At 44.2% G+C, this 20,787-nt stretch overlaps 1 protein-coding gene across 1 annotated transcript in view; it reads left to right on the top strand.

Moving 5' to 3' along the window:
* Positions 1-12,320, top strand: part of LOC146172562 (nose resistant to fluoxetine protein 6-like) — a 33,874-nt gene extending 21,554 nt beyond the window's left edge. Inside the window, exons 7-15 of the mRNA XM_084585744.1 lie at positions 380-473; positions 952-1,038; positions 2,437-2,602; positions 3,974-4,056; positions 9,230-9,352; positions 9,547-9,667; positions 10,235-10,424; positions 10,915-11,057; positions 11,963-12,320. Coding sequence (XP_084441870.1) covers positions 380-473; positions 952-1,038; positions 2,437-2,602; positions 3,974-4,056; positions 9,230-9,352; positions 9,547-9,667; positions 10,235-10,424; positions 10,915-11,057; positions 11,963-12,289 — 1,334 coding nt within the window. The 3' untranslated portion in view covers positions 12,290-12,320. The remainder of the gene's footprint in view (positions 1-379; positions 474-951; positions 1,039-2,436; positions 2,603-3,973; positions 4,057-9,229; positions 9,353-9,546; positions 9,668-10,234; positions 10,425-10,914; positions 11,058-11,962) is intronic.
* Positions 12,321-20,787: the final 8,467 nt, after the last annotated feature.

The raw sequence follows: 20,787 nt of genomic DNA, 5'->3' as shown, positions 1-20,787 counted from the left end.
GTAGACAAGGAGAATTAGGAAGAGCATTTCATGACACACACACACAAAAAAAAAAAAAACAATTCCGGGGAGTGGCGCAGTCGGTAAAGCGCTCGGCTGGTGATCCAAGGGTTGGAGGTTCGATTGCCTGTAGAGAAAAGGTTTGTTAATTTAGCTCTCTAAAGCATGACACCTCTGCTGACAAACTTCTCTCGCAATGATGAGGCATTGAATGCATTCACCTTAATACGAATAAAGCGCGAATGTGCCCTCACCGAAATCGTCAGGCAATTGAAATGCAGAAGTGATGACCTGATGTCAAAGTGATGTATTCAGGTTTCAGCAAGAGCTCACGTTGTGATAGTAATTTTTAACGAATGCTTTTATGTTCTTTGTGTAGCACGACTGATTAACGCCCTGCATTACTTCGAGCACTGGGAGACGATGATCGTAACAGGCGGCTACTTTGCAGTGGATACATTTTTCTTGTTAAGGTAAGCCTCACTTAGCTTTTTACTTTCATGAGTCCCAGCCGTTTTCTTTTTTTTTGCTTTGTTTGTTCTTTCTTGTTAGGTCTTTGCTATGATCAGGCTGAAAAGAAGGAGAGATGGTCATGGGAAGACGTTGTAGTCCGAAGAGAAAGTAACCAGTGGCTCCTCGTGGCAACGGAGTAGTTTCCAGGCTAAAGCTGACGCAGCAGATGTGGGATAGAGCGAACCAGATGTTCATTATGGCGGGTTTTGTTTAGTAAGTTTCTTGGGATAAGGCCTCCGAAGCAAGCACAGAACAGGGTTAATCGGAGGTCACTGGGAGAGGATATCACTTAGCAGTGGACGGGGTTTGGCTAATGACAGCGATTACCAAGCAGGTGTTTCTTTTTGTTAGCCCGCAAGCGCGTAGAATTCATGTAGCTGGACTTTCAATGTTCTTAGTTGCACTGCAATGAAATTGGACCCTCGGATTTCCTTGCAGCGGATTTTTACTCTACTACACGCTCAGCAAACAGCACCGGAATCGAGCTGTGGTCGCTGTGGTTGCTACCATAAGACGATACATCAGGTAAGCTGGTGCGCAAAGCAACCTGTGGATACCAAGAGGGGCGCCAAAATTTGCACATTAGTTTCGCAATCTCAGCCAGACTCCAGCGAATTTTCTCTGTAGTAGACCTATGTACAGACCAAGCTTAAGATTATCGTGAATAATTTTAAGTGGTACATTGTCTGGAACTTAATATTTATGTCCCTTTTGCTTCTCTCGTTCCCACACCAATGAAGTAGCTGTTTAAACGAATTGAAAGACAAAACCTGTAAGCGCGATTTCAGTTTCTTGTAAAGCTTTTAAAAAGAAAACTAGACTTACGCAAAAGTAATCCAATGATCCAACAGGTATTGAAATAAAAGCATGTGCCTTATATGTTCATGGTTGTTTGGAGACCAGTCAGAGTTCTCATGAACACGACAAGCTCACACTTATGATATATGCTGCTTATGCATTCCAGACCCGCCAGTGTTATCTGCGTTTAGAGAGAGATCTTTGATCGTTTTGGAATGACCATAAAGTATTTCACGATGCAATGCGACGAGAGGCGCTATCTCGTCATTCAAAACTTTAGAAAATGCCATCTTTACCGCTACACGAAGATAATGGTCCCTCTCGCATTTCTTTTCCCGACTGATACTTTCTCGCAAGAATATAGAGCGAGGGTCATGTAATGCAAACACTAGTTGTCTAATATGGCCCGTCTCCCTTCCCCAATTTCTAAACGTCTTCTGCACTCAGATTTCACGCCGTACAAAGTATTATCAATATCAGTCAAGTTTCACAGAGATAATAAATTGTTTTTTTCCCCTCAAATTTGATCAAACATTTGGCGCCATTGCAGCTATTTAAATCGTCTCAAGGACGACTGCGTGAGCCATATGGTGCCTGAATCATGATACTGGCAACCACTATGTAACATGTGATGAAATTTGGTGAATTTACAAGGGCAATAAAATAAAAACCTGACAGTGGAAACACTGCAACGAAAACGGGATTTTCTATATTATTTCATGCTGATATGTTACATGACACCCAGAAAATCGCTGGTTGCGCATGAAAATGGTTCCTATTAAGGTTTCGGAGGCATGAAAAAAAATACCTTAGGTATTGGTGAACGTAACGATACTACCGGAGAGTATAATTCCTTTTTTTACATTTCGTCTTAAGCTGTTTCTTTAGACCTCATATCATGCCTGCTATTCACACTTCAAACATTCTAAAGCTTCTTTTTTCTTATTTCTTTGAAATCGTGACAGCATTTCCTTGTGAACAGCGAGGGAAGACCGGCTAAAATGTAATTTAATGGGGCTGCAGTAATTGTTACAGGGCGAAATCCTGTTAACTGTGGCTCGCTTTCCTGAATGCCGATTACTGGCTCTCATACAAGCACATTTCCCTCTCCCGCTCCCACCGCAGGGCCACCGTTCCTCTATTCTTCATGATCATGTGCATGTACTTGCTGCCCCTCATTGCCTCTGGACCCAACTCAGAAGAGTTTTTCAAGAAGTTCTACACTGAAATGCGCAACCACTGGTGGGACCTGCTCTTTCAGATGCGCAACTGGAGAGCCGAACAAGAATTGGTAAATGTGTAGATATTCTTGTTCTTTCATACTCAATGAGCTATCACGGAAGTATGATGAGATTAGATCGCTAGGCGTTAGAAGGTGGAGGTGCAGACTAACGAATTCGCTATATTCACCAAAACAAATTTATTCTCCGCCCCTTACAACGCCAGTGCAGAGACCTGCAGAGCGAAACAGAAAAGCTAGTGCCGTGACTTCCTACTAGAGTACACAAGTATATTTGGCAGCACTCATCATTTACCACGCCTACTCTTATGACAACGGCGTTATTCAGCTTTCGCAATTGAATAAAGCGAATGCTCAATTTTCTATTAAAGATAGTGTCACGTCAAGTAAGGTATGAAACTTCCGGAGCATAGTCAACCCCTGTTAAATGGTGCAAAGGACGGATTTTTTTTTTTTTTTTTGTAAAGGAAGCTTTTGACCAAATCGTACGCACGTGGTATTAAGTCCACACAGGCCGGCAGTACAGATTGCGGAATGGCCGGGGCAAAAAAACGGTTGATGTTTTTAACTATTTTCATTTTGCCCGTATAAGCGCTTTTTGCCAATCCTTCCAAGAAACCACACAGTCTCTCAGTAGCTCCCAAGGATGGAAGTCTGTCGTTTATAAATTGAGAAAAAAAGGTGGCATTTGTGATCTTTGTTCCAACGTGAATCTAGGTCTCGACAGCCGACATCAGTAGCTCTGACCTTTCGGTCTGCGAAACGAAGAGCAGAACTGCATTTGACAATTCAATAACAGCGAGACTTAACGCTTTATTTATAAAGCCAGACACTGATGATCTGTCGCGCACTTCACCTACTGTCGGTTATAGCAAAAAAACAAAAACAAAAACAAAAAACAGCTGCATCGTAGAACAAGAGGGAGCTGTTAGTGACGTCACTCGTTTCCAAGATCGCCAAGTTGTTGGATGGCAAGAAATTTTAAACAAACCAGGTATGACCGATAAAAGCCTCGACGTAATCGTCTTGGAGATGCGATGTTCTAACAGCAATTTTAAAACAAAACTGCGGTATTGTGCGTAATATTTAGGCAGTCAGCATAACAGTGCACTGAGCACACCTCGTCTTGCTACTAAAGCTGCTTAATCTATGGAAGGGGGCCAGTGATACGAACGCTAGCTTGTTTTATTCATTTTTTTAATCTATCTTTTGAGGTCAACATCTTGTAGGGAGATGCCTAATGCCAGTTATGATAAAAAGAAATGTGCCTGCTTATTAGATTTCTTGCCGTCGCGACCGCGAACTTCCCGTGGGGGATGTTGGCAGTTTAATGAAATGCGGCTATTTGTACTAATAACCTACTAGCACAAATTGAAGTTCGCTTCTTTTCGTGTGCTAATTATCTTTTTTGTTCCCTTTCAGTCCACCATGCCGCATGTGTGGTATCTTTCTGCCGACTTCCAATTCTTCATTTTTGCAGTCCTGATTATACAGACGCTCAAGACGTAGGTATTTTTGTTGTGCCTAATCATTTCTGCATGAGACAGCGTTGTTTGTTCCTGGCTACGGAATAATTTTGCGGGCATTTCGTGCTCGCATCAATGTTGCTCATTTCAGGGTTTATACATGCTTAAAAAACCTATAAAGAAGGCTAAGGCATAAACATAAACCTGAAACAGAGAAGTCTTGCTCAAAACATTTTTTTTGCAAGTCAGTTTCAGTGAAGTACCTGTAAGTGTGGTGAGAAAACCTACGAGAGAGAGGGGTACACGTAGCGGCGAACGGTGGCAGCAAGTGCGCGTGCAGCAATCGGAGAACACGCACTGTCGCCGCTACGAAGAAAAAGAGAGCGGGTGGGGGGGGGGGGGGGGGGGGAGAGGTGAAGAGGAGCGCACGCTGCCCCGGCTGCGGAGCTGATTACGAGGGACAACGCCGACGGCGACGACGATGCGAATCGCAGGAGCGGGCGCCAAAGAGCTGTGCTCTAAAATACTAATCGCGTGCGCATAGGATCGTGTGGGGCTCCCTTTCGCAGCGATTGTTTTCGCTCAGTGTGAGAAACATATTCTGCAATTTTAAAGAGGAGGAAGTTTTAATTTCATCACAGATTTTCGATACGCTGGTGGCTTTTACAAAGTGCAATTCGTCTAATGTGCAAATTGAAACAAAAGCAGTGGAGAGCGTAATCAGCATGTTTCGCAAAAGTGCAGTGGGGAAGGACTTCCAGCGAGAGCTTTCTGTCTATAACCGCTTGAAAATCTTGGATGCGTATATTTGAAATAAAAGACAAACAACACAGTTGTGCCGGATGTGTCAGCCCTCCTCTTCCCCCACCCCAGAAGAAGTACTTTTGCTGCATCATGGGGCCCTTGCCAAATTGCCTAAAGCAGCATAGTGCATGCTCTCAGTAAACCTTGCTCTTAGACGGTTCAAGACAGCGTCAGTCAGCAGGCGGCACGGCTGAGAAAATATGCCTGCAAAGTGGATGTCATCATCATCATCATCAACCTGACTAGACCCAATGCAGGGCGAAAGCCTCTCCCATATTTCTCCAATTAAAACGGTTCTGTGCTAGCTACATCCACTTGACCCCTGCGAACTTCTTAACCTCATCCGCCCAACTAACTTTCTGCCGCCCCGTGCTACGCTTTCCTTTCCTTGGAATCCAGTTTGTTACCCTAAGCGACCATCGGTTATCCTCTCTTCGCACTACATGTTCTGCCCATACCCCTTTATTCTTCCTGATTTCCACTAGAATGTCAGTAACTTGAGTTTTTGTCGTCTAAATATATAGCAAGCTGTGAATACAACTGGGGAGATGGTGTCCCCTTGTCTAACACCTTTCTTAATGGGAATTTGGTTACTTTCTTTATGCAGAACTATGATTGCTGTGCAGCCAATATATTAAATTGTTACGATGTGGCAAGCCGATGAAGAAAGACGACAAAACATGACCGATGGCGATGGTAGATGACGTTTAATGAATTGCTAGCGGGCCTAGCGCGATCGCTCCTGCCCACGCCACTGCCCTCTTCTTCCTTCTTCGTCCGTAACATGACCCGGTTCCATCCAGCGATCGTCCCGATCGTAGACGAGGAAGTTTATCGATGATGATTCCAGCGCATGGTGATGGGCGTGTCAGGATTTGAAGAAGAAGAGGGAGAAAAAGCAATAAAACGGCATGCCGGCACGATGATTCCCGATTAACCTTGGCCCAGGACACTTCAGGTTACACGTTGCCACGACTCGAAGCGGAGGCCAAGCACGCACCACATGGCCTAGGCAGGAGAGGATGTGTAGCTGTGTTTTGTGTTGTGGGGTCGTTGGTCGTCACGTCAGGTCAGTGGGGTCACATATGATCGTTCGGGTCTCTCCTTGTGTCTTGTGGTCATGTGCGGCGCCTCGGGTCAGTCTCTCCTTCACCGTGTCTTGTGGTCGGGGCGGGGGGGACGGGGCGGAGAAACGGCAAGGTCTTGCTGGGTTCGGTAGGCTGGGGAACCTCCTAACCCGCAGCCGATGGCACAAGAAGTCGCAGGGGGCCGAAGCTCCAGACCAGGATGAAGGGGTGATGATGAAGTGCCCAGCACTTCCAACCAAATGTTGCCTTCCAGCACTTTCACGTACGGCTCGTCTACCCCCTGATTTCGCAATGCCTGCATCACCGCCGATGTTTCTACTGAGTCAAATGCTTTTCGTAATCAATGAATGCTATGTATAAGGGCTGGTTATATTCCGAACATTTTTTTATCACCTGGTTGATGGTATGGATATGATCGATAGTAGAGTACATTTTCCGAAAACCTGCTTGATCCTTTGCTTGATTGCAGTCTAAGGTTGTCCTGGTTCTATTAGCGATTACCTTAATAAATACCTTATACGTAACAAAGTAAGCTGATTGGCTGTGATTTTTAAGGCACTTAGCGTCCCCCCTTTCTTATGAATGAGGATAATGTTTGCGTTCTTCCATGATTCCCGTACCGTCGATTACACCAGGCACTGCGCATACAGGGTGGCCAGCTTTTCTAGCACGATACCCCCCCCCCCCCCCCCCCCCCCGTCCTTCAACAAATCTATAGTTATCTGATCTTCTCCAGCTGCTTTCCCCCTTTTCATAGTTTCTATTGCTTTCTTAACCTCGTCTTTCGTCACTGGTGGAACGTCTGTCTGTTTTTTCTGAACGCCAATCTTATTCCGGTCCTGACTACTTTGACTACTGTAGAGGTCAGTACAGAACTCATCGGCTACTTTAAATATCTTGTCCATATTCATAATGACGTTGTCCGCCTTGTCCCTTAACGAATATATTTAATTTTTTCCTATGCCTGATTCCTCCTTCACCGCTTTAATGCTTCCCCCATTCTTTACAGCCTGCTCAATTTTCTCCATGTTATACTTCCTTATATCGGCCACTTTGCGCTTATTGATTAGCTTTGATATGTCTGCCAATTCAATCTGTGTGTTTGATTGGAAGCCTTTATACTCTGGCGTTTTTTAATCAAATATTTCGTCTCCTTAGACAGCTCACCGGTATCCTCTCTAACTATCCGGCCGCCTACTTCTACACCACACTCAGTAATGATATCTGAAATTATCGTTTATTGCTTCTAGGGTAATTTCGCCTGCCTCGGTTAGAGCTGAATATCTATTCTATATCGAGATCCTGAACTCTTCTGCCCTCCCCCTGACAGCTAATTCGTTAACGGACTTCTTTCTTACTAATCTGTTGCGTTCCTTCTTCAGATTAGGCTAATTCGAGACCCCACTATCTTTCGGTCACTGCATCGCACTTTCCCGATTACCTCTACATCTTGCATAATGGCGGGGGTTGAACATAGTATGGAGTCAATTTCAATTTTAGTCTCGCCGTTAGGACATTTCCGTGTCCATTTCCGGTTCTTCCGTTTGCTGAAGAAGGTATTCACGACTCTTAAGTTATTGCGCTCTGCAAACTCAAATAGTAACTCCACCCTGCTATTCCTAGAACCATTGCCATAGTCAGCTACTGCCTGATCTCTTGCTTGCTTTCTCCCTACCTTGGCATTGAAGTCGCCCATTGGAAAGTGCATGTATAGAGTCCGTATTTGATGCCCTCGTAAAAGACATCGGCAAGGGACCGGATTGTCCCCGGCGAGGATATAATGATTTGACCAGCTCACCCCTCCTTCCTCCGCATTTCTTTTTAATTTTTAGGGTTTGATATTTTTTATGGAAAATGATTTTTATATGTTATAATTCAGGTTTCATATGGTAGGCGTCGTTTCTTTCTCATTTTCCGTCGCTATCAGGGTTACCGATCCCCATATATTTTATCTTTTATTTTTCCTTAATTCTGACACATTTGGGTTCTCGTTAACTTTAGTATCACTATCAGAATGGACTGCAACTAATGTCGTGCCAGTGGGAAAAAACCCCCCCAAAAAACGGTACGTAAATAACCTTTTTTGCGCAGTAAGCTTCAGTTGGAAGTCGTGTCCTATCGTCTCTCCTTCTGCGCGTTTTTTTTTTTATTTTTCCGGATTCACTAATCAACCATCTCAATTAAGAGCCGGTGTTGCTTGTCAAGTGCAGCAGACAAGTTTGTAGCAATTACTCAAAACTGGCGCGAATTATTCAATCGCATCTTTTATAAACACGAGTCCGCATCTGGCGTCGTATTGCTTAGTTATAGCCTCGCTGTACAGAACGAACACTTGTATATGACAGGATTTAGAATCTGGCCTAACGTGGCGTCTCGCCCTCCTACTCTATGAATCATGTCGCGCGCCGTGAAACTTTTTCTGCAACACATGAAATGAGATATGATGGTGCACGATATGGCGGTAATCATACTTCTAAAGCTCTTCTCTCTTATCTACTCGGCCGCACCGCGCTTCACATGCTGACGACGTGAATGAGAGCGCATATTAGCATTAGCCGGTACTGAAAAAAAGTCAATGAAATGGGCGTTTTTTTTTTAGTTTCAGAGCAATAGACGCCTGCATAAAGTCGCCAATTCGAGCGCAAAAGCGACAACGAAGTCGGATCACTGACCCCCTAGTTAACACAACAGAGCGCGAGTGCCGCTGAGAGCTTGTGCTTCTGAACTTGATGCCTGAAACGCCCAAAAGCAGCCTGACTGAAACGAGTGCAAAGCGAAAAATCTAGCTCCCGCTTTAGCGGGAAACATTTGTGTCCATGTCTGTCCTGGGCTGTTTTTATTTCTGAGAGTGTTTATAATCTTAGCTGCGCTCATTGCGGTTCCTGGCATTTCCAAGCGAAGCGGCATTCACGGAGAAATAACGTTTCACAGGTTGCGCAGTAGAGCAAACAGCGTGTGGCTGCGCAACGTGCATTCTAAACGACTTTCGGGCCTCCAAAAGCTTTCTCTTTTTGTAAAAATATATATTTGCTATCCCGTGACGCGAACTTATAATTTCATCCTGATCTAATACTTGGGCTCCCTTTAGGCCATTGTAAATAAGACTTTTATGTCGTTATTCCAAATTATTTCCTTAAAAAGCATCATACGTTACCTGAAAAGGAGTAATATTATGATGTGGTGATTTTTTACTATTCCGTAAAATTATTTCTGTCGGCTTATAAGAGTGCTTGTATGAGCGACTTTACGTACGCTGGGTGACTTTTCGACACATTGGCACGGCTTGATCGTTCACATGTAATTTCCGTCTCTTGCTTCAGGAAGAAACGGCTCGTCGCTTGCGCCTTCGCTCTGCTCTCGCTCGTGTGCTGCGGAATCTCAGCCTGGGAGATATACGGCACCCGCATGACGCCATTCATCGTTGCAGTAACAGGGGACATCAGGTAACCCCACAGTCTCCTCCAGAATGGAGTTACTACTACCGTTATGGCCAGACGGTGGACAATGGGCATGCTCGTATGTACAAAGTAAAATATGCGCATTTCCGCGCCTATACACATAGTATTACTTCTAGAGCATGTAGGATTTCGTCTCAGCCAAGTATGCTGAGATTTATATATTTTTTTTTCGCTTCCAGCGTCATTGCAGACACAATAAACTACTACTACTTGCATCCTTTCTATCACGCCGTCTGCTTCTTTTCCGGCTGCATCACCTACCTCTTGGTGGAGAAGTACGGCAAGGCGAAGATCTCAAAAGTGAGTAAGGCGACCCAGCCGCTGCAGCGGAGACAGTTATTTTCGCTCCTTGATATCTGTCCTGTATACAAATCGTGATTCGAAATGCAAAAAAAAAGTAGATTCCCATCCATGTGCTGTCGGTACCACCAGATAACACCTCCCAGTTCTAGCAACACTCAATGACGAACTCTTTTTTACTCGCTCGAATTAGAAATCGCGATGTCATGTCGCCTCCGTTTCCGAGTACAATTAGTAAATTGCCTGAATTCAGCTTCGATAAAATGTTACCTTATTCTTTGCGGCCACAAAAGTACGCCTGTCTGCTTTGAGGAAAAGAAAAATAAAACTGGACAATTATTTTCGGTGGTCCGCGCAAAGCTGCTTGCAGAGCAAGATTGTTCCTTTATTCGTCCACTATAAAGAAGCATTATAGCAGATGAAAATCAACAGCGTAAACTTCGTTGACACAAATCGCAAGCAGGCGCGACAATAGCCACTGATATATCGGAGCAGAAAGCGAATTTCCGCACTGTACGTGTTGTTTGACATTAATGAAGTCTTGTTTTTCACGGCAACTGTGTCTAGGTGATCCTGGCTTCACTGTGGTGCATAGGCTTGTCCTGTGGACTATACTGCATGTTTATGAAGCATGCGTGGTACCGTAGCAGCGAACGAGCCACTGAGTCCAAGCGGATGTTCTACGCATTCACCGACCGCATTTTCTGGTCCGTGTGTGTCGCCTGGTTCGTCTTTGCCTGTGCCACTGGCAGAGGAGGTGAGGCGAATGCATTTCGTGGACTTCTTTCCGTACGGAAAGATTTGAAATTCCGAACGCATTTGCTGGGCAATGCAACATCTACGTAAGCACGCCAACGCAGGAAGAGAAGCCCCTAGTGTTTTTTCTCCTGCCATATTTGTCACATATGAACACTAAAGAACATATCGCATATTTCATATATCGCATATCACAGCATGGGAAGAAATGAGAGTCTTTGCGGTTCTCACGATACGAATCATAACGCTTTGACCTTGCGCCACTATATATATATATATATATATATATATATATGCTTATAATATTTATAGGGATGCCCACAGTGCACAGGAAGGCGGATGAAGAAGAAAGCAATTGTTTTCACATTCTGACCGTAGATGAATATTTTCGCTAAAGGCGCGAGAGTTCAGTGTATGTCTGCGTATTTGGGCGCGAATTCGTCACAGCTGTTTTCGTGTTGTTTTTCTCTTTCTGCCTATTATCAACGCAGGAATTGTGAACCGCTTTCTCTCCTGGGACGGATTCATCCCTCTAAGCAGGCTGTCATTCGGCGTCTACCTCATTCATTCGCCTTTCATGATCTTGATGTACCACATATCCAGAGAACACATCTTCTACTCCCACTTCACTCTGGTGAGTTTGAGCGATTTACTTTCTTAGTTAAGTGACGCCTTTCGCAACCACAGGCGGCATGCTATTATCTCGATCTAAACTGAAGGCGTTCAATAAAAATAGGGAGCAAATAGCCTCCGTGCCGTACAACATAAAGTGCGCCATCGGAATTACGGAGGTAACTCGCACTGAAGCTGGTATATCTGACGATGAAGTTTTGTTCGTCACAAATTACAGCAGTTACATCAAAAGTGTACTTCTAGAAAATATTTTTTTTGCGAATGTTATTCGAAGCTCTTTCTTTCATGCCAGAGATGGAACAAAACAAAGAGAAAAGTTACCCGACCTTTATTTTTTTGGCTTAAGAACTCTTTTAAAGCCATGAGGCAATAAACAACGATATATAAGAATGTACAAAAATGAGCATTAACAGCATATATCTTTTTCGCCCGCTTGCAAACCAAACTTATTTGACATTTATCATAGATCCTTTTCAAGACAGGCGATTAAATTTTTGTGAATACGTTTTACATTTGGACTGACACCAGCCGCACCTTTAGTAATTCTTTCCTTGAGATTAAAAAGTAAAAGTGACGTTCAGTTTTTCGAACATAAGGCTTGCATATTCATGTAATTTTGCCGAGATGCTGTGGCTAAATGGGCAGGACAGCCGACTATCAAGCCCGGAGGACCAGCGTTCAAACCCAACTTCGAGGGCTGCGTTTGAATGGAGGCAAAGCTCTAGCATACAGTGTACCCTGTCGTGTCAGTTCATGTTAAAGAATCCGAGATGGTCGGAGTTACAAGAGCTCTCCATTACGGCGCCCTTTCTAAGAGTTCTGCTTTCGGAAGTTAAGCATCATACAAGATACCACAACATGCTATACCGTACCATATAATCTTATTGCTGTACTGTACCTTTGCAGGTGTCTCAGTGCTTCGTCGTGCTGGTGTGGAGCTACATCCTGAGCTACTTCCTCTTCATTGCCTGCGACGCACCCACGGGGCACCTCGAGAAGCTAGTATTCATGCGCGATCGGCGCGCCGGTACATTGCAGACTGGCGAAGCCGTGAGCGGCGCTAGCAATGGCATCAGTAGCAAGAATAACAGCTATAATGACAATGTCAGGGACGTTCCTGTCGGCATCCTGGAGAATGGCACCATGAATAGCTACCTCAACGAGGTCTCACCACCACTAGGAGATGAAAAAGTTTGCGACTCAAGCTTCGCCGGCAAGTGTTGCCGCTTATGACGGCCCCATCATGGCGCAGGCTGAGTGCTGGACGGTGTAGACGGTGTGCAGAACTATGTGATTCCGCACGTCCAGCTTCCTCCACTGTGTGCGTGAAGGAGCGGTGGAAACTAAGATGGCTCTCCACAGTGTGAGGACAAAGCAGAAGAAACTGCAGTTAATTCAGCACAATCGGCTGTAATTTTGCACGGACTCAAGTTTGAAGGCGAAAGGTACCAAGATGGAAGCGCCTACTCAATAGTACCACAATGCATACGGTGCGTCAGGCTTGAGCTTCAAGCTTATCGTTTGCATGTGCCATCCATATGTTTTCTCCGGCAGCCAATTCGTCTTTGTGCATACTTCCTCATATTCTACAAGCCTACATTCCCGTCCCCCCCCCCCCTCCCCGCAAAAGAAAAAAAAAAGTTCACATGCCAGCTGCCTCCATTTCTGCGGAGCAAGATGCAGCAGTGACTGTTGGCACGAGTTATTGCGGCATTCTACCGGAGTCTCTCATTAGAGAATAATTAGCCAAAGTGGTAGCTGTGTGGAAACTCGACGCACGGGTTAAATTAAAACACAAAAATATCCCGACGGAAAGTGCATGTTTTGCGCATTGAAGGCATAGAACTGCTACGAGGCCCCGAACACTTATTTGAGCTAAATATTTCCAAATTTTGTGACTGTTGCAGAAGACAGCGCAGTATTTGCTGCCGCGGCGCGGAGCCTCCCATTCGAAGAATGGATGTCAGCAGAGTTGCAGCTTTCTATGGCGATGCAATCTGTTGATGCACTACGTAGGAGCATTACACTAAAGCTTCGCTAAACTTACCCGCATGTTTATGTACCGGAAAAGTCAGGGCTCCTCTCTATCACAGTGGCAGCTGGCGACGCCATCCAGTGACGTTAGTATAGGATGGTGTAAAAGCGACTGTACCAGAGGAAAACTACGCAGTAAAACAACCATCAATTTGGGGTAACTGAGACGAAGACTCAGCGCATATTATACAGCAGAGTGGTCCTTATTATGAAATCGACCCTGCAGAAAGTAAAAGGTAACATGCACCAGGTTTTAACATCAAGCCGGGCGTTCGAGAGACTGACGGCGTATTAGGTGTGTTTGGAGACAATGTGCGGTGGTTCCTCGCGTCTTGTTATTTGACCCTTAACGTCATTTCATTATTACTGATAAACATGGCTTCTTATAAATTATGCTTTTCGCTCTTTATTGTTACTAGGCGCACAGGACGCGTTGAAAACCGTTTAAGGTCATCGTCTGAAAAAAAAATACCTATGTGCCTCACTTATGTTTCAATTTCAGAATAGATAGCGAGCGAAGTATAAAAACTAACCACGACGTGACAAGACGACTGATGTACCCGCACATGCCATTATTGCGTCGCATGCATGTATAATCAGGTCAAGAGGGCAGTGCCTGCACGGGCTGTTTGCGCGCCGATACCCCCATAAGTTTTATGAAGCCGGAAATCACGACAAAGCTGAATGTTTGCAGCTATAGGTGCTGCCTTACATTGAAAGGTGTAATGCACAAGCAGAGCAGTGACGTACAGAACAACCTCTTTTATTCTTCGCGGCATGATTTAGTGTCAAAAAGGTAAGGAACTTTTTGTGGCTGCCGCCAGGTACCAAACGCAGATGGGGATTGCAAAGGTCGAAAATTGTGTCGGTGCCTTGAACGCGAGAGGAAACTCACCTTGCTTTTGTGCTTGAAGACGAGCAAATGGCTGCTTAAAGTGAGAAACCGAATGAAAGACTAATATTCTGCCCTCAAGTGCCTAAACTTAAGGACATTCTATCACAGAAACAGATGTCAGATAGTCGTAGACCACTGGAAAGCGCACTTCGCGTACGATACCAACTGCTTTGACGGAGTGCATACCTGACATTAATGAAAAGCAACACTACTCGTTAAAAGCTGATGAAAAAGAACCTGCACAGTATGAAAGGCATTTCCAGTGCATAGCTTTGTTGCAATACGCATTTGATCTTGTTTCCAAACACGCCTTCAATTTCGTCGTAGTTTGCTACAAAATACAATTTTGTATTTTGCCTTCAATTGCTGGAATTGGTTGCCGCTACGTGAAAACATTCTCTATTTTATGCAGTCTAGGAGGAGTTATTATTCAGCTCTGGGAAGTAGGGGGGGAGGTGGCATTTAGTTTCGGCTCCAGCCCATGGAACTTTCCTTCATGATGCTTGCTTTTCATGGTCTCGACGTGAAAAGCGCTGTGTTGTATTGGTTTTAATATCGAGCGTGTTCACTTTCGACTCACAGCCAAAGTGTAGTCTCATATCCGTACCGTTTATACTCTAGGGGAGAATTTTCTGAGACTATATAGCCAAAGCTACAGAGCTATACACGCACAAGATAATTGCGTAGCAAAACATGGTCTCTCAAGAAATTTTGCGGAGTTTGCTATGAAATGTTTTACCATTGTGGAATAGCGCGTGTTTTTATTCCATCCCAATTATTCTACAATACTAACCAGTGCAGCTTTGCTGGGGAGCATTTTAACGCCAGTAAAATGTGCCGTGCCAATGTCGATGATTGCGCCGCCACTTGGGAATCTCGAGAAACGCATTTGGGCTGCGTCTGGTGCATTTCCCGCCAGCTTCTGCACGATTTCTCAAAGCACTTGTTTTGGCAATGAACGTCATGTAGGATGTTGATTAGTCGCAAATTTATGCTCTCCTAGGCCTTCATTGGGATAAAGGAACGTATTTCAGCTTTGTTGGTGGGTCTAAAACTATGAATTTAAGGTTGAGTCAGAACTGGAGCTGAACCCTTTACTAAAGCCAAGTATACCGGGACTATTTGGTGTATAAGATTGTAAAAAAAGCCACGCCCCCGTAGCCTTTGCTACGTAGCCGCAGAAAGGTAGCCTCCAAGATATTTTTGTGGGTTTGCTCAGAACGGCTGGTATTATTTGAGGATTGAGTAACTGTGTACGAGAGTTTCAGTATACTGGCGACAAAATAGTGAACACGTACTAACTACGAATGAGAAGTGTAGTGATTGAGCTGTGCTTGTGCAGTATTTCGGCCTACTAGCATGTTATATTCAGTGGTTCCAGCAAGATGTGAAGATATTTATTTTGCATACCTCATGTATATGACCTGTGAACGTTTGGAAATAAAAGGAGCATATCCGTCCTCTCATGTTGCGACAGCATTGGATATTGCTTGAGTGCTACGGTGGGAAGATCACTAGAGGCCTCCACAGCCTATTCTTGCTGTACTTGGCAGTGGATCGATATCATCCTCCTGTCATAAAATGGATTCCACCCAGTCAAACACGCCTTCACACAATGCTCTTCAGGAAACACACACGCTTCTATCACCCCCCCCCCCCCCCCCCGCCCTTCCTTAAAGCAGCAGCTCCAAAAGATGTCAGAATCATATAGTGACGAAATCTCCCTATCGAGGGTGCTCAGTAGCTTCTCCAGAATGCGTCCGTTACATCTCAGGTGCACCAAGGGGAAAAAGGGCCACTGAGCAGAAGCTGAACAAAGTACTCGCAGTTTCGGCTATTTTGCACTCGTCGTCATTGCCGCATCGCCGACAACTTTTCGTTCGGAGAAGGTACCCATAAAACTGCCACTCCTAAACATGACATACAAGATGTGCTCCAACAAGCCTCCACGCGGAAGTCAGGACATCTCTGATATGCTTAACCAAAACAACAGGTACGCACAAAAAAGTATATGCGCTATACCCAGCCATTCACAGAGGAAAGACGAGGTTTTGAGGCTGGGTTTCAGCGTAATTCTGCAAGCCCATTGATAAATCATCAATTATTCATCAGGCTGTTGACGCTTCGGACCAAAACATATAGCAGAGCTTCAGACTTGAGTGTCTGCTTCTTTTTCGTCGTCGATCTCCTGATGCGACGAAGTGTATCTGCACACGGAGGGCCAATAAGGAGCAGCAGGAAAGAGGTAGTACGTTTTTCGCCGAGGTTGCGCACATGGGTCGTGCGCTGAGGATTGTGGACGATGCGAAAAAGGTGTCCATTGAAAATAAATGGTAATGTTTTTGTAACACATCCTTGAACGTAAGAATTGACACACGAAGAACAAAGTTTGGAGGAAACTTAGGCTCCGTTTTTAAAGGTGTGGCACGACGACGTTAATGGCTGCCATTTTCAGCCTCAATTTAGGATCCTAGCTCGTGTCATGAACTGTTGCTAGCCTAATCACTAATCCTCTCTTATGTGCCTCCGTTATCTCCATAGTACTCATTACAACGCAGTATTCAGCTACTATATTGTGATCAAGACATACCGGCATAGATGCAAAAGCCTGCATAAACAAAGCCATGCGACTATGCATGTATGTCTTGGGACTGTGCGCTGTGCGCTGTAATAATGAATGAGAGTCTTGGGACTATTATTCCTGACAATTAAGGACTCTAGAGGTCATGATTACTATATTTCCAACCATATTGATTACCATATTATCATTTTCAATGGAATAGACCTAGTTGGCTTCTCCTGTCATGTGATGCAGTCTCGTAATGCAACGCTATACAATCCGCCAACCAATTAACTGCACAATTCCCGACTATCTGCTGCCAGAGTAATGCTCGCGATTTCTGCAAAACTGTTAATAAAAAGTAACAGTTTTTCAGAACTTATCTTGTTAAATCTTTAGTGAGCTAGCAATAATAATAATAATAATAATAATAATAATAATAATAATAATAATAATAATAATAATAATAATAATAATAATAATAATAATAATAATAATAATAATAATAATAATAATATTTGGGTAATAGGAAGGGAAAGGCGTAGTACTGTTACACTTGCTCTTTGGATACCTGTACCGCGCCGTAAGGGAAGGGAGGAAGATGGGAGTGAAAGCGGATAGAGAGAAAAGGGAACCGTAGTGGAGGGCTACGGATTAGGTTTGACCACCTGGAGATCTTTAACGTGCGCTGACATCGCACAGCACACGGACGCCACTTCGCCTCCATCGAAACGCAGCCACCGCGTTCGGGATCAAACCCGGGAACTCCGGCACAGTAGTCCCCGCCGCACAGTCGCGCAGTGGTAGGAAGCAATAATAACTCTATCCCGCATTTTGGCGGTGCTTGTTCGGTCTTCCTCCCTGACCTACCTCTGGCTGGAGTAGTTGGCAGGTAGCAATACCGGACAGAGACTGTTGGATGCTTTGTGTAATGTCACGAGACCACGTGACTTGTAAAAATTAGTCTATGCGGGGATGCAGGACATTATATTGTGTGCTGTAAACAGTAAACCTCGGAAAGGCGTGTGTTGTTCGCTTCCTTCAAGGAGACAGGAATGCCCCACAGTAATCTTCAGGGCATTGTGTATCCGCGAGGAAAGCGGTCATGTAAGGAAGGAGAGTTATTCACGTCTTATTTTAATGTTCATCGAAGAATCTGATCTGTAGTTCAGATGGTGACAGTAGTGGTGAATTTAAACAAATATCTGCGATTGTGTTCAGAGTGGTGCAGAGGACCAAGGTCTTAGGTGTGTGCCTGATTGTGGACCCTACTTAATGGTCAAGTGTCGCTACGGCACGTTTCACCAGAGGTTGCCAGGAGCGAAGCTGAAAAATATTCGAAATCTTTGGCGATATTTAGAACTTTGGCGCAAATCCACGAGAAAATTATTGCCACGCTGGCATTAAAATCATGATATTGTGTGCGTTTTGGCTTTTTATGGCTAAATATATTCAACAAACATGCATCACCACGGACGAAGACTCTGGAAGCATCCATTCGCAACCTGAACGTTCTAATAGTGTAAAACTTAAGTGCAGCTGCGCCCAAGGCACGGTGGTCCAAGGCGAACATGGACAGACAGGCAGACAGACAGACAGACACTTGTTGCACTCTATTTTAATGTTGCCTCGGCCTTGGCGGGACTTTACCGGCCTTGTTAGGTGCTTCTTGCGAAGAAGGCAACGAAGGAGTTTTTTATCGCTGCCGCTGCGCTGTCTGCGCTGGTGCTCTCCGGAATGGTACAAAGTTGGCTCGCTTCTTTCAAAATGTGCCGTTTGAAAAGTTTTCGTCCTACATGCAAGTTTCTCCCCACTAATTGTTTTTTGGTAAGATGCTTCCTTGTTTTGTAAGACCATCGTTTTCGTATTCTCGTTCTGCGTGCAGCCAAAGATAAGTCGGTTAAGTCCTGCTGCGCTGTTATGGCGCGCTTTTCGTTTCTTTCAAAGCGTTTGGCGCTTATAAATCTGAGCTCGCGGAATGCAAAGGACTGATACAAAGTATAACAGCGAGGACTGTACCGCCAGTGTCATACTATAGATTCATTATCTTCCTCGGGACTTTCACCCGAGACCTCCCGTCTGCACCTGTAGTGTGCGCATTGGTCACTAATATATTGTGACAGTCACTTGTTGGCAGGGATTTGTTAATCATGGCAAGAAATTTTGTCTCATCTTCTTCTGAGCATGCGGTAGGCTGGGAATTGTCTGTGCTGAGCACGGCCACAGCATTAAAAGTGTCTTCGTCAAAGTTGGCAAGTTTTAGACCACCTGGTAATACAACAGGTTCCTTAAAGCACTTAGTCGTCCACAAAGAAGAATGGCCATTCATGACTGAGATGATGCAGCGGGGAATCAGAATACTTTTCTTCGCGCACTTGAGGGTGAGTGGTTCAACCACAGCGTCGAACGCATCACTGGCACAGCTGGAACTAACAACTCGTATAAACTCTGCCGACATTGCAGGAATGACTATGTCTTCCGAAACCGAAAGCGTGCTAGGATGGGTCCGCGAATTTTAGCGCAAAGCAGATTCAATTCGAGTGCTCACAGAAATGTCTCCATTGCTAAAGTCGAGAGTGGCCCCACATTGCTCCAGAAAATCGAGTCCAAGAATTAAATAAGAATAGGAGTGCCGAAAAAACATAAGAATAGGAGTGCCGCAGGGTAGTATACTTGGACCCCTCCTCTTCAATATTTATGTTAATGATATTGTTAATATTGATCATGACACCAAATACATCATCTATGCTGATGATACCACACTCCTGTTTTCTTCTCATGATACCTCAGACTTAATAAGAATTGCTAATAAAGTACTAGAAAAACTACCTGTATGGTCGATCAAAAACGGTCTCATAATAAATGCAACTAAAACAAAAGCCATATTATTCTAAGCCAAGAACAGAAATGCTACACTACCTGCAGACATCACACTTAATATGGATAAAATTGAACTAGTGAATTCAGTAAAGAGCTTAGGAATTTTTTTCGACCATGACATGTCATGGAACAGCCATTCATCATCACTTGTAAGCAAACTATCCCAGGTAGTTGGACTAATTTTTTCCCTGAGTGAGATTATTTTCATGCTGCTGTATTTTTTTTATACTAACCTATGTAGCTTTGCAGATTCACCTTTTTTGTTTGTTATTTTTGTTTCTTTCTTCATGTTCGTGCTTTATTGTATTGAAAGCATTGCCATTCCGCACGGCTGCTGCTGCTAACAAAGGGGTTTTAGGACCTGTCAAGCTGTTTCCGCAGCTTTTTTCCTCGAACCTGTCCGTTTACAACTGCACTTCGCAAACGGAAAATAAAGCACTTACTTACTTACTTACTTACTTACTTACTTACTTACTTACTTACTTACTTACTTACTTACTTACTTACTTACTTACTTACTTACTTACTTACTTACTTACTTACTTACTTACTTACTTACCTACTTACTTACTTACTTACCAACTTACTTACTTACTTACTTACTTACTTACTTATTTACTTACTTACTTACTTACTTACTTACTTACTTACTTACTTACTTACTTACTTACTTACTTACTTACTTACTTACTTACTTACTTACTTACTTACTTACTTACTTACTTACTTACTTACTTACTTACTTACTTACTTACTTACTTACTTACTTACTTACTTACGTCATGCGTTGATCGAGTAAGTACTGCGAATTCAGTTCGGAATGTGTGGCCGGCGATAACAAGATTCACTGAACAGACTCCAAGTAGGTTAAGCGGTTCGCCACCAACACCACATAATGTTGTCGTACTATCCCAAGCAAACATAATTTTACGACCAAGGCAGTTTTTAAAAGCGAGACTTATAATAGAAATAGTTGCACCTGTGTCCAACAACGCCATAGCCCGTACACCGTCCACAAACACTTCAATTCGGTTCTTTAACATCGAAACGGGCAGAGGTACGGGTAAGCTAGAATCATTTGCGACCTCACCTCCATCGGCCGCACTCACTAGTTTCCCGGAGGTGGCGACCGTCGTCGGAGAGAAGGGGAGCGTGGTAGGCGCCGAGATGGTGGTGTCAGGCTACGGTCAGAGGCCGGTGATTCGTTTCCGTTCAACGCCATTGTGCGTTCTTGTGGGCTAGTTGTTGCTCTGTACTCATTCCGGCCAGGTGTTCTTCTATATCAATCATCATTGTCAGCAGGAAGCCTTGTACGGGAGTTCACCCACTGTCGGCGATACTGCTGGTACGGATGACGGTTGC

Source organism: Amblyomma maculatum, unplaced genomic scaffold (genome assembly GCF_055883805.1).
Source record: "Amblyomma maculatum isolate TAMU_Amacu unplaced genomic scaffold, ASM5588380v1 scaffold_13, whole genome shotgun sequence".
In the NCBI taxonomy this organism is placed as follows: Eukaryota; Metazoa; Arthropoda; class Arachnida; order Ixodida; family Ixodidae; genus Amblyomma; species Amblyomma maculatum.
Note: the sequence above shows the minus strand (reverse complement) of the source record. Positions and strands in the feature narration are given on the sequence as shown.